The sequence below is a fragment of the Enoplosus armatus genome, chromosome 9, assembly GCF_043641665.1.
Source record: "Enoplosus armatus isolate fEnoArm2 chromosome 9, fEnoArm2.hap1, whole genome shotgun sequence".
In the NCBI taxonomy this organism is placed as follows: Eukaryota; Metazoa; Chordata; class Actinopteri; order Centrarchiformes; family Enoplosidae; genus Enoplosus; species Enoplosus armatus.
The window spans coordinates 20,594,045-20,618,036 of NC_092188.1; the positions used below are offsets into that span (position 1 = coordinate 20,594,045).

The 23,992-nt window shown below is 41.6% G+C and overlaps 1 protein-coding gene across 1 annotated transcript in view; it reads left to right on the forward strand.

The window, feature by feature from the left end:
• The window catches only part of bckdhb (branched chain keto acid dehydrogenase E1 subunit beta), a 48,345-nt gene that overhangs the window by 8,447 nt on the left and 15,906 nt on the right, over positions 1-23,992 (forward strand). The window contains exons 6-8 of the mRNA XM_070911643.1: positions 1,249-1,357; positions 4,703-4,800; positions 6,372-6,482. Coding sequence (XP_070767744.1) covers positions 1,249-1,357; positions 4,703-4,800; positions 6,372-6,482 — 318 coding nt within the window. The remainder of the gene's footprint in view (positions 1-1,248; positions 1,358-4,702; positions 4,801-6,371; positions 6,483-23,992) is intronic.

Below are 23,992 nucleotides of genomic sequence, written 5' to 3' on the forward strand. Positions count from 1 at the left end.
TGGTTCTACCCTACCCCACATAACTTCCTGGTGTGTGTGTGTGTGTGTGTGTATATGTATATATATATATGGGGTATATACTTACTTTAAAAAGAAAAGTGTTTTTAGGGATTTGCTGAGATATTTGAACCATAGAACTATGCTTTACAGGGCAGGTAGTCGAGCAGTTTTCACTACAGTTTACTCTCAACTCAACCATACACTCAAATACAGCAGGTGTGACCGTTTGTTGTTTTAAAGAACATCTTGGCAACACCCACCACAATTTAATACTCAAAGGTCGCCCCGCGTATCCAGGTTCAACTTCATGCAGATTTTCTCAAACCATGGGAGCGAGAACTTGGAGACAACCGACCATGCTTGTTTTAGTTCCCAAATGGAAGCACAGCTGTTTTCTACTCCAGCTCAACTAAGTGAAAGTACTTCAAACTCACTGGAGGAATCGCTGATTCAACAGCTTCCTGGTTCAACTTCAGCTTCAACAAGCTACTACTTGAATATGAAAAACGATGTGTTGAAACCGATCACTCAGGGAAATGAGTGACTTCATCGCTCGCCAGTGTAGTGGCAACTAGAAGAAATAACTGTCCAGTCGTATAAACAATAAACAACATACACATTGTGAACTTCATGCTCAAAGCTAAACACACCTGAGAGCCTCAGGCTTGTAAAAAGGCAAGAGAGAGCCTGTTGCTTCAGGTTCGTAGTGTGAACAGGGCCCGAGGAGGAAAATGAGTCTCTCAGACACTCATAGTCTCAGTGAGATGGAATCAACAGCATGTGCTCAAAGTAAACAAGTATGGTAAAAAGGTTGTGATATACTGAGCATCATGAAAGTTTCTCATACACCACAGACTGGGAATGGTTTACAGCTACTATCCACTGTGAGTAACCATTGCTGAGAGCAATAAACATGTTGTCTCCCAGCAAAGGTCAGGCTGATAAATGTTAATCTTTGTGCGTACTATCAGCGCTGTTGGCTCCATCTGAGGGTCAGTCTCACCGCACAGCCTGACAGCCTCGATTCAGCTGTGGCCCAGTGTTGTCATGAGACCCCAATTCTGACCTAAATACCGTTAAGAGATTTCATATCTGGCACAATTACAATACCAGTTTATAATCATTTTTGTGGGTTTTGTGTCAGGCTTAGGTAGTGACCTCATTTAGGATCCCACTCTTTGCAAGGCCTTGCGGTCCTGTTCGGGGCTGATCATTACCAGGTCTAATAAAGTGTCATGTGTTCCGCAGGTTGTGATACCTCGTGGTCCAGTGCAGGCCAAGGGGCTGCTCCTCTCGTGCATCGCTGACCAGAATCCCTGCATATTCTTTGAGCCCAAGATCCTGTACAGAGCAGCAGGTGAGCTGGATTGTAAACGTACAATCTCGGAACCCACTGGCTTTTGTCTGATCGATTTGAATGCAGATTTAAAAAAAGCCAATAGAAAGGTAATCTATTAGGATCTGAGATTGATTTAAAAAAAAAAGATAAATTGTTGGCAGGTGATAGCTGATGAGTTCCAGGATTGCATTTCAGCCAATGCGTTCCGCCTCTTTTGCTCTTCACACGGACTGTTTACCTGCATGCAACCAAAGCCTACTACTGGGACTACAGATTCTGCATTCATATGAGATTAGTAAATATATAACATGTTAGTTTTGTTCAACCCCCCCGATGTTGAGCTTCCTTAGCATTGTGCCTAGCTGGCCCCTGATCTGTTTGCCTGGGTTCTTTTATTGAAAGTGAATGTTCTCCCTTTTTAAAGGTGTGAGGCAAGACAAACAAACAATATGCCCGTCTGCAAACAATGTGAGATCAGTAGGACCACAAGTGTGAAGCAGACCGTCCAAATGGGCTGTGAAGTGTTGACAGTGCCGAGCTGAATCCTCTCTCCCTCCCTCCCCTCTCTGCGTGAAGGGAACATCGGTGAAGCACGGTTAAACTTGAGGCCAGCATGGCTTTGGGCAGGCTGCCGTGCAAAAAGGTGTCCAGCAATGTCGTAATAAACTGTTAACAGTTGTTGGCAGCTGTTGCAAAACAGTGCTGCCTTGGCTACATGATAATAATATGATATCCATGATTAAGACGGCATTTGAGGCTTGAAGATGATGTTTGAGGTCATTATAGTAATGAAAGACAGAACCGGAACAGATTGGTACTGCCAGCCTCGAAGCGAAGCCTTTGATTTTCCCAAATTTTGTTAGTTTCCCGCTTTGACAAGAGCCAGATGAGTTTGTGAAATGTTACAGCCGACTGAGATTGTTTCAATTATAGTTAGCATTGTTCAAAACGCCTAATGTTACATTGCCGTCTGATATTAAAACCACTCATCAGCACAAAGGGAGTGATTCATTCATCACATTGTTTGTTTTGTTTTTTTTAATTAAAGAGTTTTGTTAGAAAAAATATTTGTTTCTAGAAGCTTAGTGACGTCTACTCGCAAAAAATGAGCAACCCCCCCCCACCAGCAAACGTCTGTAGCTGTCGAGCTAGCCGCCAACGTGCCAACGACATGCAAACGCTATTCACAAGAGGTTCTCAAGCTTCTTTCTGTTGTTTCTGTAATGTGCTGTTTACTTCCCCCTGGCATTTTGTTGTCAGGATTGGACATCATTCAATGAATGAAAAAAGCTCTCAGAGCTAACACATTTATACCTGTTTAATAACTTTCATGAGTTCACACAGTTCATTCAAAATGTGTATTTGACCCATTGAGTGCTGTCTCTTAACTGTCTGCCAACCATTCCTCTTTTGTGGAGAAGTTTATACTCCAACAGAGAAGGTTGATTAAAACTGGATGGTGCGACAGAGATGACAACCTACGATAGCTTCCACTTTTTTGGTTTATAAGATAAGCGTTTATTGATCCCCAGAGGGGAAATTTGGATGGTCCAGCTCTCCATTCCCTGAAAGTTTTTTTATTGTTACTATTTTTTTTTCTCTCATTGGCTAAACTTAACCAACCTAGCCAACCTTGAGTACTAGCCAATCAGAGGCAGAGTTCACGGTATCCCTAGTCTTGCCTTTTTCCACTGTTACGAAACACAAAGTGTAGACATGGAACATAACAACACATAGCGGCAGATACTTGATTCAAGCTTTTTTTCATTATTATTGATGTCTTCGTCAGGTCACCACCAGCTGTGAGGTCTGTCAAAACTGTGTAGGATTCAGTGACATTTGATTGGTCCAATTGTGATCATGTGTGATGGGAAATGTATAGCACCGTGTCAGAGCAAGTCAATGGGTATTATTTACTATAATACAAGAATGGTGTGTCAGATGTGGCAGGTGTCGGAGTTCGTAGCAGTGTTTTTGTTAGCATTGTAGTTCAGTTAATTAAAAAAAAAAAAATTATGTTTTGAAAGCTGTATGAAGTCAGTAATCCATCTCACACAGGGGGTTTAGTACTGGTAGCATTTCAAGAGTCATTTTGATATCCTTAAGGGGCAGAGTGAGCCAGTGTCTCTCGTGCCAGGTCCTCATGCCTCTAATGATCTCTGCCTGGACCATGAAGTCATGTTTTTAATTGCAGCGGCCTCTCTTAGGATAAAAACCACACATTTGTCTGGTTGAGGCCGTACTGTTTTGTGGGACCTGAGATTCCACTTATTAAACCATAACCTAGTTTTCATAATTCAATTTTAACATTCTGCAAAATGCTATTATTCCACTCAAACGGCCTATTTTCTGTCTCGTCTGGATGTGATTCACCCAAACCCTTTATGTTGTTTTAACATAGCGAGTCGTCGGGATGGGCAATTTTTCTTTCCTTTACGGCTTCTCGAAGGCTTGAAAGGAGCATGGAAGTCATTCAAGGTTTCCAGAAAGGTCTCAAACCCAGCGTCTCCCCAGAGTATAATTACTCTGTCTAATTGTAATTTTGACTTCATGCGTTGCCATGTAGGAATGCTTTTAGCAGTTTGGTTCCCCCAAAATCCGCTCACACTTTAGGATCCTGTGCTCTGCGTGTTTTGCAGCCAAAGCCATAATAGTGAATGCGATTCAAAGATAGTTAAAACACTACACTGAGTGATTACATGTTGTGTCTGGGCAGTATAAATATTGCTAATAAGCCGCATGTTTAAAAGTGATGGCAGCTTGAGTTTACGATAAGTTTTTACATTGTAATGATTTCCATGATCATGCTTCAGTTTTCCAAGACATTATTAACTATTATTCAAACCATATACTTACACGCACTGAGTCTTGGACTTTGGTTCAAAGAGGGGCTGGCTTTTTGGATCGATGTCCCGTTTATGTGGCCACTTTTCTGATTGATATCCCATCCCACCAATGTTTTGTTGTCCAGATCAATCAGGGTTATGGGCTTGTAGCTGGCAGCAGATATCATTAGGTCATGCATTAGATTGTGCTGATAAAAGCACACTGGGTCTCTGGTGAGAGATGAGGTTCTGGAAAAAAGCATGAAGAAGCATTTGGAATGGGCCAGATAAAATGTTCTAGAGTAGGAATTTGTGTTCATTTGTGTTGTGTCTGTCATTTCACCAGCTTGTCATCTAGTCTATCATTTAGAGGTCCAGTCAGTTTGCGAGTATTTTACATGAAAACCACGAGGCGCATAGTAGAATGATTAGTGACTCGACCCTCGTTTATTTTGCGCGTGAGCTTACATGTAATGTGTTTGCACCTAAGCACTGAGGGAATATTAATCAGTTATTGAATGTGTGCGTGTTTCCTCAGTGGAGCAGGTTCCCGTGGAGTCCTACACCATCCCGCTCTCGCAGGCTGAGATCCTACAGGAAGGAAGTGACGTCACTCTGGTTGCCTGGGGGACACAGGTAGGTGATCCCGTGCATCATTGACAGACTTTCCAGTGGGCGACCCGAGGAGTTTCAATTTGTCATCTATCTTTGGATCATTTTCCATGGCCACAGGAACACAGGAGCCCAGTCTCGTCTCCACTAAATGACATTTAAAGCCACAGAGGCAAGCAGTGGATTAACTTTAAGTCTATCACAAGCCCCCTTTTTGTCCCAGCAGGGTCCCTCAGCCGACAATCTGTGGCTGTATCTGCCCAGACATCTCCACAACATCCAGGCTCTCCATGTGTTAACACTACATGTCTGCCGCACTCTTTCCATTCTTGCCTTTCTTTTCATCCGAGAGGTTTTATTTTCTGCCGCTCAGGATCAATGTGCCTGTAACTCACCAGGAGTCATCCCCGACTATGATTGTGCCCAGCCACTTTAACAGGCTTATCCAGGCCATAATGTACCTGGAGTATGGGAGGGGGGTCTGGGGGCATTGTGGGGAAACTTCTCCATCAAAGCCAGTATTATTGTTGAAGGGTGGATAGAGAAGAACGTGGATCCAGTAAAGTATTGGTAAGCGTGGCTCTCCTTTTCGAAAAAATGCTCTCTTCTTTCCCACCTCATAACTCCCTTCGTCTGTCGGGCCTGTGCAGAGTGAAAGGACGAGTGCCCAATCCTCAGTTTCTAATCACCCACACAGAGGAAGTTCTAGTCTTAACAGTCCCTCTATTAATGTTTTCTCCTTCACAAAGATCCACTTTATCTGCTCAAAATATTCCATAATAAATGCTTACGCTTATTGAGCTTTATTTGTTAGCTTGAGGCCGGGGCCTGTATTTTTCAAACTGGCTTGACTGTTGACAACTTTTCTAGTTGTGATGATTCAGATTTATCACAGCAAGTCTTATTTAGAAGCAGCCAACAATGACTGCCAGTAAACATGGACTCAGTGAACTCAAGTACTTTATTGATGAATAATGATGAATGATGAATTAATAACTTGCAAGCCATGTTTCAAATAGCTGTTTTCAACTTTGTTTATTAGGCACTGATCTGTGAGAATCTGTGTGTCCCCCAGAAAGTATAATAAAAATCAATACTTTATTATTATTATTATTATTATTGTTATTACTACTACTATATACCTTTTTTACCTCCTGCACGCCAGCATAGTGCTTAAAAAGTAGCTAAATGTAGTGTGTGTGGGGGGGGGGTAAGCTTTTGTCTTGTCGAAACACCAAATCTAAAGGAAACGTTTGTCAGTTTTGTTATTAAAAATGGTGAAATCTCTTTGATATATCAGCATTGCAATTGCATCACAAACTGCAATATTTTACTGTGTTTAATTATGATGCATTCACATGATTCGATGTTGTACAACTAAATAGTTGTTAGTTTGTTTTTGACATTGTATTGTATTGCTGCTTGTGTTCAACATCTGGAGGTAAAATGAAAACGCGTATATTGGCAGTCACCTTAGATTTGAAACGCAGCAAATGTAGGAAAGAATTTATATCGTAGCAGCTGTAAGATCCTATCCAAAGTGCAGTAGCTCATTAGATTTAAAGGCATTCCTTCCTTTTCCTCTTTCCATTTAGATCCATGTGATGAGGGAGGTGGCCAATATGGCTCAAGAGAAACTGGGAGTATCTTGCGAGCTCATCGATCTGCAGACCATCCTGCCCTGGGATGTTGAAACTGTTTGTAAGGTAACAGACACACACACTTTCTGCATAGAACAATTTTTTCTATCTTTGTGGCATTCCTTTCTGGTGCCTATTAACCAATATTCTACAATCAGTTTTGTATCATAGTTTATATCTCTACTTTCATCTTTGGTCACTGACTGTGTACCTTCTGCATTCCCAAGTGATTACTCTTCCATAGATCATTTAGATCATCCTTTGGCATACATAATCTTGTCATTGAAGAGCTGCTGTTCATTGGAATCATCCTTCTACTGTCGATGTGTTTATTGCGGTGCAGAGGCGCTGTTCCTCTGGACTGTGTGGCACTCTTGATGGTGCTTGATAAACAGGATTCCTTCCACAGCTGGTAAGACTCAACTACTAGTTTATGCCGGATGTGGCACTCAGCAAAACAAAACGTTTCATTTGGGAGGGCTTTGAGGAAGAAGTTGCTTTCCAGTGGGTATTCCATCTTTATTTAGTTTTGAAATGGGGGTGTGGAGCACGACGCAAGACAGTTTGGAGAATAGTGGCATAAAAAGATTGTTTCCTGGTCACCATGGCAGTGCATCATGTCTCAGTAGACTAAACCACCAGGAGACGTGTGTGTGTGTGTGTGTGTGTGTGTGTGTGTGTGTGTGTGTGTGTGTGTGTGTGTGTGTGTGTGTGTGTGTGTGTGTGTGTGTGTGTGTGTGTGTGTGTGTGTGTGTGTGTGTGTGTGTGTGTGTGTGTGTGTGTGTGTGTGTGTGTGTGTGTGTGTGTGTGTGTGTGTGTCCTCAAGGAGCTTCACTTTCAGGACGCTGCTTTTTAAATGGCCCTTGAATATGTCACATCCTGTCTTCTGTTGTAAACACGGCGGCTTTTTGCAGCTGAATCACCAGAAACGTTTTAGTTTTGCATATTTATTGTTTGATTTCCATGCTCCCCGGGTGAAACATACAGCTTTGTCAGTAAGCAACATGCTGCCAAGCAACTCTTATAACCAACAGTTAGGGGCACAGGATTCAACTGCGGTAGGAGGGTAGTAATTTAATAGGGAGTCAATCGATGCTGATGGCAGAGACTGTAGTATTGTGCTGGCGCTGAAGGACTTGCAGCTCGAAGTGAGTGGTAGTAAGTACAGATTGTTTTTCCAAAGAGGGGGCACCAAGTGAATGTGGTACTTAATTTGTTTTTTTGAATTAGTGCCCCATTTAATCAACTGCCATGAAATTGTGAAAGTGTTCATGTGCTGCTTAGTGGGCATAATGCCCGGCCTGCCACCTCGGGCTTGTCAACAACATCTCTCCTTGTCATTTCCTCCAACCAAATGCCCTCTTGAATGTCTGTCGATAATAAAAACCCATAATCCAATTTCTCCACAACCCACAAACACACACACACACACACACACACACACACACACACACACACACGCACTCTCTCTCTCTCTCTCACAGATCCTGTTCCCTCTTTCATATTTGCCAGTTAAGGCACTGTTGCATTACACTGCTACACTGGTATCCCTGGAGTGTTTTGTTTTTTTCTTTCTCCATCGAGACCCTTATTTTTCCTGCTGTATTCTGCTGGCTGAGCACAGAAAGAGCCGTCTTAATCAAGCTATTATCAAATCTCAGTGAAGGCGCAGAATTAATTCCAGGCTAAATCATGATTCTTATCACCTAGACTAATGCATAGGAATACACATTAAGGCCTTTTTATTTTATCTTTTAATTAATCTGAAGTGCATAGGCAAATATCCAGATGTGCATTAGTTGGGATGAAAACAAATGTGAGTTCTATGGTGGTGGAATCAGCACTAGTTTGATGCACAAAGCATCAATACAATATCTTGTTCTGCTCCTTTGATGCATAAAAGGTGTAACACTGGGATAACCTCTGGTGTCCAAAGGTAGACCTGTCTGCCATTGTTTATTTGCAACTCTTTAGAATTAATCTACAAAGCTCACAGATGCATTTGGACTTGTGTAAGAAGGGTTTGTTTGTGTGCTCCTGGTGTATATTTAGCCTGTTTATAATGTATTTATATTTAACATATTTATTTAACATATTTATAATTGACAGAAATTTCATCACAATAAACTGTTGATAATTGATTAGTTGTATGAATTCTAAAAAAGTCTGGATTAGCTGATTTTCTGTTTTTAAATCATTTTAAATGGACTACCTTTGTCTTTTGGACTGATGGTTGTACCAAACAAGCAAACTGAAGATGTCGCCTTTGGCTCTGGGAAATTGTGATGTGTATTTTTGACTATTTTCAATTAATGTGGAAAATAATAAATAGTTGCAGGCTTTCATACAGTGTAATTCTGATGTATATTATACTGAAAAATGATGGAGGTGATTATATTCTGTCATTGAGAGAAGTAGTCGTTCTAGCCCGTCTCAAGGCTCCAAAATGGACATGTGGTTCTGTTATACTACTATACATTGAGTGTCTGCACAGGCGTACATGCTCACACGTTAGCCTGTGCGTGCAGTCACTTGCAGCCATGCAAATGCCAAAAGTATAATTTGTGCTTAAATCCATCGTGCAAAATAATTCTTTGAATCTCCCAGAAATGGAAAAGTTTAATACTAACTTTTCTGCAGCAATGAAGAGAAAGAGCACAAATACATAAAATGAGAAACACTGCTCCTCGTGTCCTCAGTAACCCCCCTCAGTGGTGCCGTAACTACTGGGTGCTGTGCAGCTGCTCTGGGCTGGCATGACTTGTAGATGATTCTGTGGCTGCAGCTCTGCTGAGGCTCAGACATTAAGAGTTTTGTCACATAACAACCCACCCATGCACAACTAGTTTAAGTGGAATATCTTTATACAGCACCATTTCAGGGCTGCAAGTAATGATTATTTTCATTACAGATTAATATGTCATTTATTTTAAAGATGAATTGATAAATTCATGCCGTTTGACATACAATATGGTCCCTGGGTTGTGTTTCTGGAGTCAAGACCTCTGGAGACGCTTTCAACTCGTTTTCACTTCATGAATTTGTTTCCTCTGTGGCAGCAACACGCACTGCATGATCCCTCAGAAACTCCTGTAGGTTAAACGACGCTAACCAAACATTTTTAGGACCAGCTAATTGTAACCAACACACTGTAAACAAGCCCTCGATAGCCCTCGATTAAGGCTGCAAACAACCGATAATGCAATACTCTCTGCAGGAGACACTCTTTGCATTCAAAAAGAATACCTATATCTATAGTACAACCTCAAACATATCCTGTGTTTGAGCAAATAATGTATTTTGTAGAATGCCGTCTAGGCTCTGAGGGGGAAAAAAGATCGATCAGGTATGTGTCCGATTAGTAATTGATTGATCTGTTAGTCGTACCCATCCCTAGTGAATGTACGGCATTTGTCCTCAGCAAATTACTGAAACGATTTATTGATTACCAAAGTTGTAGTTAACACGTCACATGATCATAACGGGAGCTATTCACATATAGAGCAGGTCTAGAATGTACTCTATATAATATTATTTACAGAGACCCAACAGTTCCCACTATGAGCAAGCACTCTGTGACAGTGGCAAGGAAAAACTCCCTTTTTAGCAGGCAGAAACCTCGAACAGAACCGGGCTCTGGCTCTGGGTGAGCGGTCATCTGCCCTTAAGAAGTGGTGAAGCCTTTTGTACAGGTCTTTATCCTCCGATGAATAGATTCTTGGGACCAGTGCTATTCTTGGCTTTAGAGAGGGAATAACCAAGACATTGTGTCAATTTCTTAATTCAAAAGATTGTACACCTGGTGTCCAGCATTTCCGTCATGCACATCTCCGTAAAGCAGGCCTTTTGTACCGCTTATTAACTGGCCGTCAGATGCGGCGAGGGTGCAGACGGTGAGATAGGCCACAGACACGCATCCGGCTCCTGGCAGCCAATTAAAATTTCCTGTGAGTCACATTTACCTCGCATCTTTCAGTCAAGGATGTGTGTGTGTGTGTGTGTTGTGTGGCGAGCCGATTTATATGTAGCCCGCGTGTTGTTTTTGAGCATGGATGTATAAAATAAATTATGTGTCTTTCAGCATGAGAGATCATTAAGGCAGCACTCTGGAGGGACATGCCATCTCTCTGTTTCCTGAGGGATCCATTCTGGCAGCCACCAGCTATACTTGGATCTAAATATATTCAACCCTCTCGTTGACAAAGGGACTCATGGGCAAAAATTGCTGTAAACGTAGAGAAAAAGTGAGTGTGTTTTATTTTGTCCGGCTGTCTAGAGCGGTCCAGTAAATGTAATAGTTGTTCTTTAAGGGATAAACAAAATGGCTGGTTTACCTCTGCCAGACCAATGGCTCAGATGATATGCTGTGGAAAGTCTCCCTGCCGTGCTTGGTCAGACGTGTGGAGATGTACTTGTGTAAAGATGCTCATGCTGCATAAGAGCTCCTCACTGAGCGGTCTGCTTCACACACTGCTATCGTTTAATGGCTTTTGTTGTTGTTCAGATGGCCAGTTAGCCAACATTTCCGTACGTTCTTACACGGATCTACATTTGTTTGACTTGGCTTTCAGTTGGCCAGTCAGCAGTATAAAAAGGAAAAAAAATCTCTGCTCCCATTATTGTATTAGTACATCGTTGGTGAGTCAGCCTCATTCTCAGGTTTTCCAGAGTCCACATCCGGACAGTGAGGAATCAGAGTGGCTCGCCAGGGCCAGTTCGTAATACAGTCACTTACAGTTCTTTAACCATGATTGGAGACGGCACTCCCACCGCACCGCACACAAGTCCTGTTAAGCAGCAGCTCGTGCACCCGGGATACCTCGTGGACCTCGACAAAGGGCCTCTTTTCTTCCCCTCACTGGTTCTCTACTGACTCTACTTGACTTTGTGTCTGCTCAAGCACATCTGCCCTTCTAAACAAGTCTGTCCAAGACAAACCGGTGACAAACCTTGATGTGGCCAAGATGAAGTTGCAATGCTTAGGAAAGCCCGACTAAAGGGCTTCTTTTTCTTATTGATGTATTCAGTCAACTTAATAGCACTAATACTTTTACTAAAAGGGAACTGCACAAGAGTGGGCCAAGAGTCTGTCACTGTAAGGAGCGGTAATATCTTGGGGGGGGGGGGGGGGGGGGGGGGGGGCTGTTTTTATAGCCTCTATTGTGTTGGTATCTCTTAGTTACTCGCTGAGTACAAACCTCGGTCCCTATTATCTCTGCCTACCTCACTCAGTATTATTAGACTCTCACAGAATTTTGTTCATTTCAGCCACAGGGAGCAAGTTAGTCTGGGCATGTCCTCTTAGCAGGTCTGTGCTAGCCTGTAAGTTTGCGAGTCCCATCTGATCCTATAAAAGAGCTAAAGTCATGTTCCATCCAAAATCTGTCTTTGAGTATTAAACACTCGCCCCCCTGTGGGCTTGAAAGGTGGACGTAAAACTTCATGAGTACTGGCTGTGGTCCGTTTGGATTCTTGTGTGTCATGTCCAGCATGATTCATATCTCTGCTGTCCACCTGCACACTTAGTCTGTGACCTTGTTTACCCAGCATGCATCTGTCTGGCAGGGTGAAGGCAGTCAGGAAGACCCACTGTTGAATTGGAGAGGTATCTCGACCTTTCATGAACACTTATGCAAAGAACATGGGTTGAAAAATGAGAATTCATGCATTAAAATCGTTGTACAATTGGAACCATTTTCAATTACTACCTGTTGGTGACAGTGAGTGTCCCTCACAGACCAGCTCTGTTAGGAACACTGTGGCTGCGTGACTTCTTCTGAAACTTAAGTTCAATGAGGACAATCACATTGAATTGGCTACTTCAGATGCAGAAATATCATATTATTCACACTGTATTCATAGTCATTTGTTTAAGATGATGCATATAGCCCACAAGGAATTTAACAGGCATTACCAAACCTAATGTTTAAAACAAAAGCTGCCTTGCCTGTGAGTTGCAGCTATGGTCCAGACCTCTTAGAATTATGTCATGTCAAAGCAGATTTTTGAGCTTATCAAGTTGTGTAAAATCCTGCCAAAGTGCTTGTCATTACATTTTTGATATGAGGAAATCTTGACTGGCGGAACCAACTGTATGAATATTTGGGAGCAGTGCTGATTCCGATGCTATGCTACCAGGACTTGAGATGGCCTATAGGTCCCTGCGTACTTGGTGACAGTTTTTCGCCTGCTCATTGTCTTCGCTTAGATGTGTGTAAACTTCCTCCCACAATAGATGTGTCTCTTGGCCTGCACTCCCGCTGAAGTCTCTGTGACTGCAGCGCTGCTTGGATCTCAGCCCTCGTAGTGATGCAACCAATTTGGCTGAACCTGTTCAACCCTCAAAAACACATGCAGGAGGAGTCACTTAAGGACTTGTGGAGCACAAGTGCACCAATAGCTCAAGTCGTGTAGCATATAAATACATTTCTGTCCAGGTCAAAGGCAGAATTTAATGGATGGTTGATTCAGGAGGAAGAGATGTAGGAGGGTGCTTTAAAGAGGAATGTACAGCAGCATCTGTTCTGATTCTTGGAAGTGATGCAGGTTGCAATGTCTGCGTGTTCTGAGTGCTCTGGCGTCTGTTGACTCACTGTACAGATAAGGCCTCCTTATCAAGGCTCTGCTTTCCCCCTCACTCTCTCCTAATGGTTTCAAGCTGTAATGTGTGTCCCGAGCCAAAGACGGCAGGTAAATACAGTGTGTGGAAGCAGGCCGGAGTCAGGCAGGACATGGTACGCTCAGATATGTTTGTTTGTCATGTAGTGAGGTGGAAAAAGACATGAAAGCAAATAGACTCAGGCAGCCACCAGTGTTTTCTGCTCTATGTCAAGTTCAACATGTTGTTCTCGTCTTGACGGCTGTGGTTGTAATTGTTTTTAATACCACCTACCATAATTATATGGGGGGGGGGGGGGGGGGGGGGGGGGGGTTCCTGTCTTTTGAAGTTAAAAAAAAAGTTAAAGAGACCTTAGCAGAGCCGTGCACTATGGACTGATGGAAAATATTCCAAAAGCGCAACCACACATTAATATGGAACACAATCATTAAAACATATTTGATTGTATGTATTTACGCAAAAATGATCCTGGCTTCCTCAGATGGAACCAATCTTTTGCTAATGAATAATAAGCAGACCCAGAAGCAGTTTGTTTGCTTTAAACATTTAAACCTTAAGTTTTAATATTTATGACTAATAAAGTAGTCTGGCTGTTGCTTTCAGTGGGAAAACCGATTTTTCAATTTCAATGCACTGAGTTTTACCCCAAACCCCACTCTTCTCAACCTCTTCTGAACATGTTTTGGAAAATTTGATCTAATATCAACATGTTTGAGAGTCAGAATTATTGTGGTGAAGTGAGCTTTCAATGTGATGATCAGTTTTCCTCATGGCAAGAATCTGCCAGGGGTTTTTACGTTTCCCTCTGCCACATCTGGCCCGAGCGTTGTTTAATAACTCCATAATGAAGAGTTCTGCTCAGTTCAGAAGAGAGCTCAGTTACAGAGTAAATGATGATGATGATGTCAGCTTATTAACGATTCCACGACTTGAAGCATTTATTTTTTGTCAGGTGGTCAGTGGAAAAAATAAACTGATATTTTTAAAATTCTGATTGTGCAGGAGCCAGAGAAAAGTGACAATTTTATATTTTACAAGGGCTGGATACTTTTCCTATCCCCCCACTTAAGACGTCTGCTTTGACATCTACCACTCAGAGCGAGCGGCCTCATTATCCTCGTGTTTCAGCTACAATCATGTTGAGTTATGAAAATGTGTGGAGCCCGTCCAATGAAGCCAGGGTTCTGAACGGCCACATGGAAATTTGTTTAAACAAGTCTGCTGGCAAGTGCTGGTCCAGAGCACGCTTACTTGATCCGATTTTGCCTTTTGCATATGAACACGGCACAGCAGGTTTCATTTAAGTTGTCACCACACTGATGTATCCCACCAGTAGAGATACACCTCTCCTCTTCAGATAAGACACAGCAGCGTCTCATGACATAATCTCAACCTGGAAACGTCACTTCTCACCCTGGTTCCAGCTGCAGTTTCCTCCTGAGCTTTTTGCATTTCCATGAAAGCCAACTGAAGAACATACAGTAGAATCCACGGCCAATCCTCTTTGCTTCATTTCCCAACTAGAAAGATGAGCCTTGATCTTGTCATTATGATCAAGGCTACCAACAGGTGGCCTCCAGATGATGGCCCAGGACCTGCCTGTTTCTGCTGTGTTTAGGACCAGTGCTATTATCAAGAAGGGCTTGTTTCCACTGTATTTTAGACTTGTGTTCATTAAAATAAGAACAAGGCTACAGGAGAGATGTGCTGCCAAACTATCTGGACAGTAGTTATGGCACATACATAGTGTGAAATTGTAACCATATGATTTGATCATGATATTTCTGATACTTCCTAAACTTTTTCTTGCAATAATTGATGAGTATGATAAAATGATAATAGACAATTCCTACCAAGAACAACAAAAAGTAATAATGTTAAAGCAATAAAAACATACAAATAATAGAGCACATCATTGCTTCAATGTGAATCTATTAAATACAATTTATGAAGAACCATAAAACATTTTAATGATTTCTATTTTGTAATTATGTTGGATAACATTGCAGATAAGGTTTTTTTCTCATTTTAGTAGTCTTTTTAATATTGCATTTGAATCCATAATAATAAAAAAGGCCAAGGACATAATTCAGCCTTTTTTTCTTTGCTTTTGATTTTTTTTTCTCTTCTTGCCTATACTGATAGCACCAAACTTAAGCTTAGATTTGTTGATTTTGTTTCTGTTTTTAAAGCTTGTGAAGTTGCTGCAGAAAGAAATGAATTAATATTAATTTTAAGACTCAACTGCTATGTTTTTGTGCTTTTGTTAATCAGAAATTACCAAAATGATTGATAGGAGGATGGATCTTTACAGCAGCGATTTCCAACCAGGGGTAGTGGTTCCATAGGGGGTACTTCTGCAGTTGCCAGGGGATACGTAGAAAGATATTGGTGGCTCAGCTAAATGTATATATGAAATGTATATATGGTGTGAGGCTGATTTTTTATCTACCAGCCACAACAGGCCGACTGCACAGAACACGCCTCTCAACAACCTGAGTCAGTTATAACAACTTAACACCACATGCTGTGATTGAGAGTGTATTAAACTAGTTAGCAAATGAGCCAAAGTAACAGAGAAATTGTTGAAATGTCCAGCTTTGCCACTCCAAGTGGTAGTAGTGCCAATGCAATCTTGACCAAATGTACTAGGGAGAGAAAAGCACAAACGTCTACAATTCCAGGATTCCTATTTCCTGTATGAGAAAGTAATTGTAACAATATTCACGTTTATGTTAGTAATTGTATTAAATAACATCCAGTTTAAAATCCATTCAAAAGAACACATTTGGTTAGTGTTGATGAAGAGGTACTACATCTGATAGCACTGTGGGGGTACATCAGACAATGACCCCATTTACACTTCCTTAATGCGCCTTGGATAGCTATCTGATCTCAAGTGTCAGTGTATCCAAGAAGCATTCAAGACGGATTGAAATCCGAAGGTGGTTTGGATTTGGATATTATCCAGATATGAGACCCTTGAATAATGACAAGTGTAAGGATGGTTATACTCAGCATTTAACACACTAGCAAATATAGTAGGATACAAACATTGTATAATTTGTTGTGCCAATTTAGCCTTTTCTCAAGCAGTTACTCTTCTGTTTTTTTTAAAGCAGAGCTATATCATTGTTCCGTTGTCTAAATATATTTAAGATGGCAATATGTGAATTATCTTGGTGTAGAAATGTGTAATTAAAGCTAATAAGAGAGGGAGAGAAGGGAAGAGAAAAAAGAAGAAGAAATCAAGTAGTGTCATGAAGTTAAGCACTAACTATCTACAAACACGCTCATGTGCGTGTCTTAGATCTCATGACAGTGATTGGCCATCATGTCTTAGCATCTAACTGTTCTCAAAGTTGGCTATTAACATGTCAAATGTTTGCAAATTCAGCAAAGAGAATTCCACATCGAGATCATTATTAATCTGTACGATGTTGGAAATGTGCAGGAAAATGATTTTTTGAAAGGATGGGAACACCCGCTGTGTGCCAGAGGATTGTTCCCAAGAAAAACACACTGGTTGTTGAGAACAGCAGATGTAAAACCTTTGATGAACTGGCTGTACATTCGATCGGTTTTGGTATATCAATTGGTGGGAGATTCTAAAATGGATTTTTGTTTAATCAAAATGTCGTGGAATATTATTGTGAGCCTACATATTATTGAGATAAACGTCGTAGATTTTGCCTTGGTGAGACCTGGCCAGATTTGACACCCAGCGCAGTGAGCAAACTCTGCCTTTATCTGAATCTGTGGTCTGGAGCCGGGCCAGCGATCGGGCAGCCAGGCAGCCTGCGAGCGATTAGCACTCAGACGGACCGTGCTCATGCCTGTATTTCCCTTTCAGTTGAGAGGTTTCAGCCAGTATCTGCCCACTGGCCCACCACAACGCTCCTAATATCTTTGGCCCACTGTCACACACACACACACACACACACACACACACACACACACACACACACGCACTGGAAACAATCAAAGAAGAAGAAAAAGGCACAGGAAGAAAGTGGCCAGAGGTTTGGGCCCCACTCCCCACATTCTTATTATTGTAGCCCACGTCTGTAATTACAATGTTAACACTGAGCTCTGTGGACCAAACCAGCAGGACTTTGTGGAGAGAAAGAAAGAAAACATGTGGGGCAAGAGAGAGCCGGATAAGGATTGGAGTCAGGAGAGGGGGGATTAGGGGCGAGGGGTGGGGGTGGGGGGGGTCATACGTGCCTTTTGGCCGATGTGTGTGTCTGTCATAACTCTGTCATGTGTGCTGCTGCAGTCTCGGTGGTTATATCAGTGGAAAATTACTCATGGTTGTTTTTCGGTGATGGGTCCAGCTCCTCGATCTCTCTCCTGGTGGCGTTGGTGAAAAGTATAATGTAATGCAACACTGCAGAAAGAATAAATCCTTGACCAGCATTTCACTTTACAGCATTTGGGTAATTTATCTACATTAGATGCAATGTTTCACATTAATTACTTTTCACAATGAACTGAATATATTTTTTACATTTCTCATAATAACATAAAAGGTCTCATAAAAGAACATTGAGTTTTGCGCCACAACTTCAGCAAAGCCTCTCTTTCCAGTCAGCCACATTATCAACGTACGACAGCAGACGGATAACTGCAGAAGTTATCATTAATAATTAACGTTAGTTTATCTTAAGCTAAGTTTAACCAGTTCAACACAGGTAACCACTTGTCTTCTGTGATGGCTCAAATGTATGATCTGGAGCATAAAGTTCTTCATACATCTAGCTTCTTAATTTTGCTCTGAAAATGCACCAGATTGATGTGTTTAATTTAAAAATTAAAATAAAATGTACAAAATATTCTTGCGGGGGAGCATGGCCCTGGACCCCCTTAGAGGGTCTTAGGTCCACCAACCACAGTCTGACAAAAATCCTGTCGGAAACACTGAGATGTGTACATCACAAAACGTGTGGTTAATTAAGGCCATTAGTGGTTTACCAAAAATGTTTATGGTATAGTTATCTCCCCACTGGGTCTCTCCAATCCCCCCACCCCCCACTTGACTGTCTGCTACTGACTTATTTTCCAGTCTTTCTCCTGGCAGTAGCTAGCACTCACATTCCACAGCTAGGCACTGGAGATTTCTCAAATTCTTCCCAGTGTCACTCACTGGAGAAATGTGGCCAAATCCACAAATCATATAGGCTCATGGTTCTGATAGACACTGAGAAAAGAGACACTGTCAATATTAGCCAGTGTTGTTGGCTGCTGTTTTTGAAAGAGACAGACCAGTTTTTACCACAGATCAGTCACCCAACCCATGCTGTCTCCCATACAGATAAAACAGATGAGATTAATCACCAGTGACTGTTTGAAAATGGGCGCAAAAATAAAAATGAGACAGGGAAATCACACTTTTCTGTTCCAGCTCTCTCATGCAGTGACTGTTGGCTAAACACCGTTACCATACCATATGAAAATGACGATGATGATGGCGGTGACAATTTGTGTTATGAAACGAGCCCTCTAAAAGCAAAAGGCACTTTCGATTGGACCGGTTGTAGCTTGTTTGGGCCAGGTCGTCAGTTTTCCATTGGAGAGGACGGTTTACTTAAGGAGCCTTGGCCAGAGGTGTGGGCAGATTGAGATCATCGAGGTCAGCCGGTAGGCCGATAGCAGGACTGAGTGGAAAAGGCAGAGTTTGTGAAGTCACATGGACACAGAGACATCCAAGAGGTCTGCTAAGATACAGCACACACCACCAGATAGACTGTTGCCCAGGGATTCTCCAGGTCCTTTTAAAGTCATCCAGGTCCTTTTTTACAAGTCATTTATAAATCATGAAATCAGTTCCAGAAACTGAAACGTAACCAAAAAGTAATAAAAAATCATCAATCTTTAACAGAGGTTTTTATGTTTTTCTTTTCAAGACAGCTCTTAAGATTAATAGAAAACACATTTACTAGTGTCTTTCTCGCAATATTTTGAAATTGCCTTTCAAACATGATTGGGATTTGTTAACAATTAGTTAAACTTTTTAATTATTGTCATGTTTTTCTTTGACTTTCAATTTATTGATTTTGAACTTTCATTGGCTTTTGACAACTTTTTTGACAGCACTTCACAGAGTTTGCAGTTTGGCCAGCATTCTGTCTTTTATTCTGAAGTTGCTGAAGTTAGAGTTTTCTTAAAGTTAAAGCACATTTTTCCATTTTTTCCCAAAAAGGAAAATATTGTTTTTGGACATATTGGTGTAAACGGTGCCTAAACTGAAGTCCTCAAGCTGGGTGTTTCCCATGATATCTGCCGGCGTTGCTGGGAGATGAAGCTGTCTAGCCCTGTGCCCTTTGTTCCTGTGTAGCATACGAACCTTGATGCAACATGTTTTACCTCCTTTTTCAATCAGCCCACATAGTGTAGGTTGTGTACCACGCAATTTAAGATATTTGTCCCTTTACAACATTCAACATTTGGGAGGACCCATTTAAGCTTGTTTCCACTGAGACAGTGGAAGCAGGCCAGCTAGGCTAACTAGCCCACCACTCAAACAAAGTTTCCCAGCTCCTTCACACTGAGTGTTCGTCCCACGTTATACAAAGGAGAGGAGTCCGTCTAGCATTAGCTCTCTCTCTTTAATGGATCCAGCTGTGGTGACGGCAAATAACCAGACTGCCCAAAAACTCACTGCAGCACGTAGTTCTTTAACCTCAGCACTCCATACGTTACACTGCGATGTAAATTACGACACCATGTACAAAAGTCATGGAGTCAGAGAGTAACGTAGTAAGTGCTAAAATGACAGATGGGACTAAGCAACAGCTAACAATGCCCCCCTATTGCCTGCCCACACAGATATTGAACCAATCAAATCAATGCAATCAGTTGGTGGCAAACATTCACACCTTCTGGACAACATTAATATAAACAAACAAATAAAACTTTTTTCTGTGCCTGTTCAGCCATCACTGGTCATACATAGGACCCATACTATCCATTCAAACAGATCTGCCAGTTGCTGCCAGTGAAAACATCACTGTCTGAAAAGAGGATCTTTCCAAGGAAGGATCCACCTGACTTTAGATGTGAAAGCTTTTATGGATTGAGTTTAGTTTGAACCATTACTGTGTTGTACCGGTCAATGTAAAAGTCTAAGATTTGGCCTGTTTGAAACTGCAGTTAAGAATGCTCTGACTCATCTGAACCACTGTATGTCCTTGGCAGTCTTTGCTGGAGCTAGGTGCCGATATGCAGGGCTACAAACTAAAATGGTGATTGAATTTAAGTGACCCTTTTCTTTTTTTGCCCTTACACTAAAGATATGTCACCACATTTCAGAAAAACAACACATTTATATTTCTTTTTTTTAAAACATTGTATATGCACAATAGCATGATGTAAAAAAAAGTCATAGACTTACCCAAGAAAATGGGCAAGACAATGTTTGCAAAAGAGACCATAGATTTGGGACATGGATGATATTTTTCAAAACCTCATTTTGCACAGGATTGATGGGAGCCAGATGCAGTTGCCTGTGTGATGTCCCTGTGCTCCTGTAGGAATGTCAGTCAATTGTGGTATTGTCTTGTGATGCTACTACCACCATAAAGTACCACTGTTTGCATTGTATTTGCTTTTGATTATTGTCTTTATTTCCATAAAACTCAACACAATGGAATGAACCATTTTTTTCATTATCCAACACTGAGTTATGATTATGTGGGCTGGAGACATTTCTTTCCTCATCTTGGTTACTCTGATGGTTTGACTCTGTGGTGAACAGTCATATCAGGAATGTATTAACACCGCAGTAATGTTCCCTGCTAATAACTTCTGCTTTTTCATTCTATTTATGACTCACAATGTAATTGTAAAGATTGTCTTTATTTAGAAGTCATCCAAATGCAAATGCTGCAAATCGACGCTGTCAATGATACGATATGAAGTAAGCTTGTCATCATAGTACACCAATGTGAGTTGTCACACGCCACTGCCAAATACTGCTGTTACAAACTTTTTAAATTCCCCTTAGGTGAAGAAAATTGGCTTTACTCTTAGATTTTCATATTTAACATGGAAACACAAGTTTTAAACACAAAGGAAAAGTTACAAGAACATGGCCAACCACAGTTTAACAGTTTATAGAAAAACAACATGGACTTTGCAGGTCTAATAACTGATTATAGTTATAGTAAAATTGATCATTTCAATGATCAGTTAATGGGCTGCTTATTTTTCTTAATGAATCGTTGTCGTCTATGAAATGTAGGAAAACGGTACAAAAAAATGTTGCTGATTTTTTTTTTTTTTCAGGTGATGTCTTAGATTGCTTGTTTTTTCTGATCAACAGAACAAAACCGCAAAATATTCAATTAACAATGATGTAGAAATGAGACAAGCAGCAAATCCTCACATTAGAGAGACAGGAATTAGAGAATGTCTGTCATTTTAGTTTGAAAAATTACTGAAACAATTCATTGATTATCAAAATAGTTGGCCATGAATTTTCTTCCAATTGACTAACGGCTTGTGACTAATCAGTTCACCTCTGGTGGAGACAAATCAACACTGCCACTTGACTTTGACCAAACTCGGAACTATAAGCTTCACAATGGTAGTTTTTATTGTACGGATATTTATATGATTGAACGATTCAATTAAAGAAAACCATTTGGCAACAAAAACATATGTATTAACATATCAACATATACACGAGTGGGACAACATCACGCCACCAAGCCGGTCCGTCCAAACCAGCAAAAGATTCCTTTCCTGTAGACGGGCACTCTGCATACAGCTGATTATCATTCATGAACAACCGCTCTCCTCCGTGTGGTCGTACTAGCATTCAAAAGACAAGAGGACAAAACTCCATAAAACCTCCACAGCAGCTGCAGCCACTGGAGAGAAAGTTACAACAATCTGCGAGTTTGTAGTTGTACTCACCTGTCTGAATGACATTTTTTAGCTGTGAGAGGGATTATTGACAAAAACAGCAGACAGGCCTCACACACCTCACTGAAGGTAGAAGTTCTCAAGTGAACGCAGAAGTCACACTGGAAGATCCACCGTGAGCATTTTAGCCAGACCCAGCTTGCACCTGTTGGTCACACAACATTGTGGGTGTGTTTTGATTTATGGTGCGGTAAGTTATTTATTTATTTATTTATTTATTTATTGTACCTATGCCGAGGTACAATTATGCTAACCTAAACCACAACCCATTGTGACGCCATCCTTCATTTTATTACGTTGTTATGCATTTCTCAGGAGTTTTCACAAACTGACACACTAGCAACTTCTTCTCTTTCTCTGCCGCAGCTGCTCATTTAGCTCTTTCCTTTGGTTCCATTCTCACACGGTTTGCCATGCCACTGTTTTATATGACCCTATTTATATAACCCCCCCCCAATATGTATGTTCATGTTATTCTGTCCCTCCTCGGTGGTGTACCTCTCAGTCATTATGATAAACAAGTTGTGTGGCCTTACCAGAAAGGTCACTGCAGAGTATGATGGTGCTTTCAGATTGACTTGCTTTGGAATTTTCGACTTAAGATGGAAAACATGTTAAACACTCTGTTTCCGTCAAATAATGTATAATTTCACTTTATACAGGTTATCCCACTGAACATCCACAGAACCCACCCTTATGTTATACACCATTTTATAGGGCCTTTAAAAGCCATTGATTGATTTTTACTACCTTACTGTCTGCTCGTGCATGCGGCAGCCTGTGGGATTCTCACAAAGCGCTGTCATCACATTGGAGTGTGTACAGTAATAGTAGCGTGTCTGTTCGTACACACTAATGCACAGTTGGCGGTACCGTGTGGTTGCAGGGCAGAAAGGTAGAGGGAGAAAGAGAGAGAGAGTGTGTGTGTCAGGGAGTAATTGAGATGAATTGGTTTTAATGGGTCTTTATGGGATGTTTGGAGTTATTTCTGTCTGAGGTCTCCTCTGGCGTCCTGGCTCCTCTGGAGGATGGCTTGGCCCGCCGCCCAGCGCCGAGGCTGTTCTACACGTTCTCCTCTGCTCTTTCATTCTTGTGCTCTCTCACCCCCCCTCCTCTCTCTCTCTCTCTCTCCCTGGTTCTCACTTTCCCTCTCTCTGTCGTGAGAGAGAGCGAGTGATTGTATGGCACAGAAAGAGTGAGTGAGTGTTTGTGTTTCCTCCCGCCCTGCTTCCCCCTCAGCGCTGTGATTTAACAGGGCCTCCAGTTCGCCGAGCACTCACCCCTCTCCGCTAATCGCAGAGTGCCACTTTAAAGGCCAGCGAGTAGTCGAGCCTCGTCCCGACTCTCATTTGTCACGGAGATCACATGGTGGCGCATGAGTTAGGACCCCGCGGTGACCGCGCAATTACAGGGTCGGCGGAAGGGAGCAAAGCCAGCGGGTCCAGTGGCAAGGACGACTCCTCGGTGGCGGCACAGAACTAAACTTTCTCTTCCTGTCGCAATTTGATGGACGGCCTGAGGGAAGAGGAGGCATACTATATGGGAAGGCGGGGAGTCTCTTACAGTCTAGCGTGTGTGTGTGTGTGTGCGCACGCTTACAGTACAAGCACAGCAGATTTTGTTTTTGTCATCACTATTTTTAAATGATTCTTGACCAATTTAGTGGCGTAAAAATACAGATCCAACAAATAAGTGTTGGCAACTTCTTCTGGAAAGACTCTTGCATGTGTTTTGAAAACTTTGAAAGTACATTATGTGATTCTGCACCAGTCAAACCGCAGCCCTGTTTAGCTCCAAGTATGGACTGTTTTTATTCACTTCTCATCCCCATAGTCTGTACACTGTCCTTTTAGAATGAGTTAGTGCTCTGTGATAACTACATACTGTATAAATATGCCACTGTTTTTCTAGATCTCTTGTATTCCCTGCACGCATGTGTTTCCTTTCCGCTAAGATGACACTTTCATGTCAGAATACCATGATAGCATCAGCAGCAGGAGGAAACCTGGGCAAGTAACTCGCAGTCACT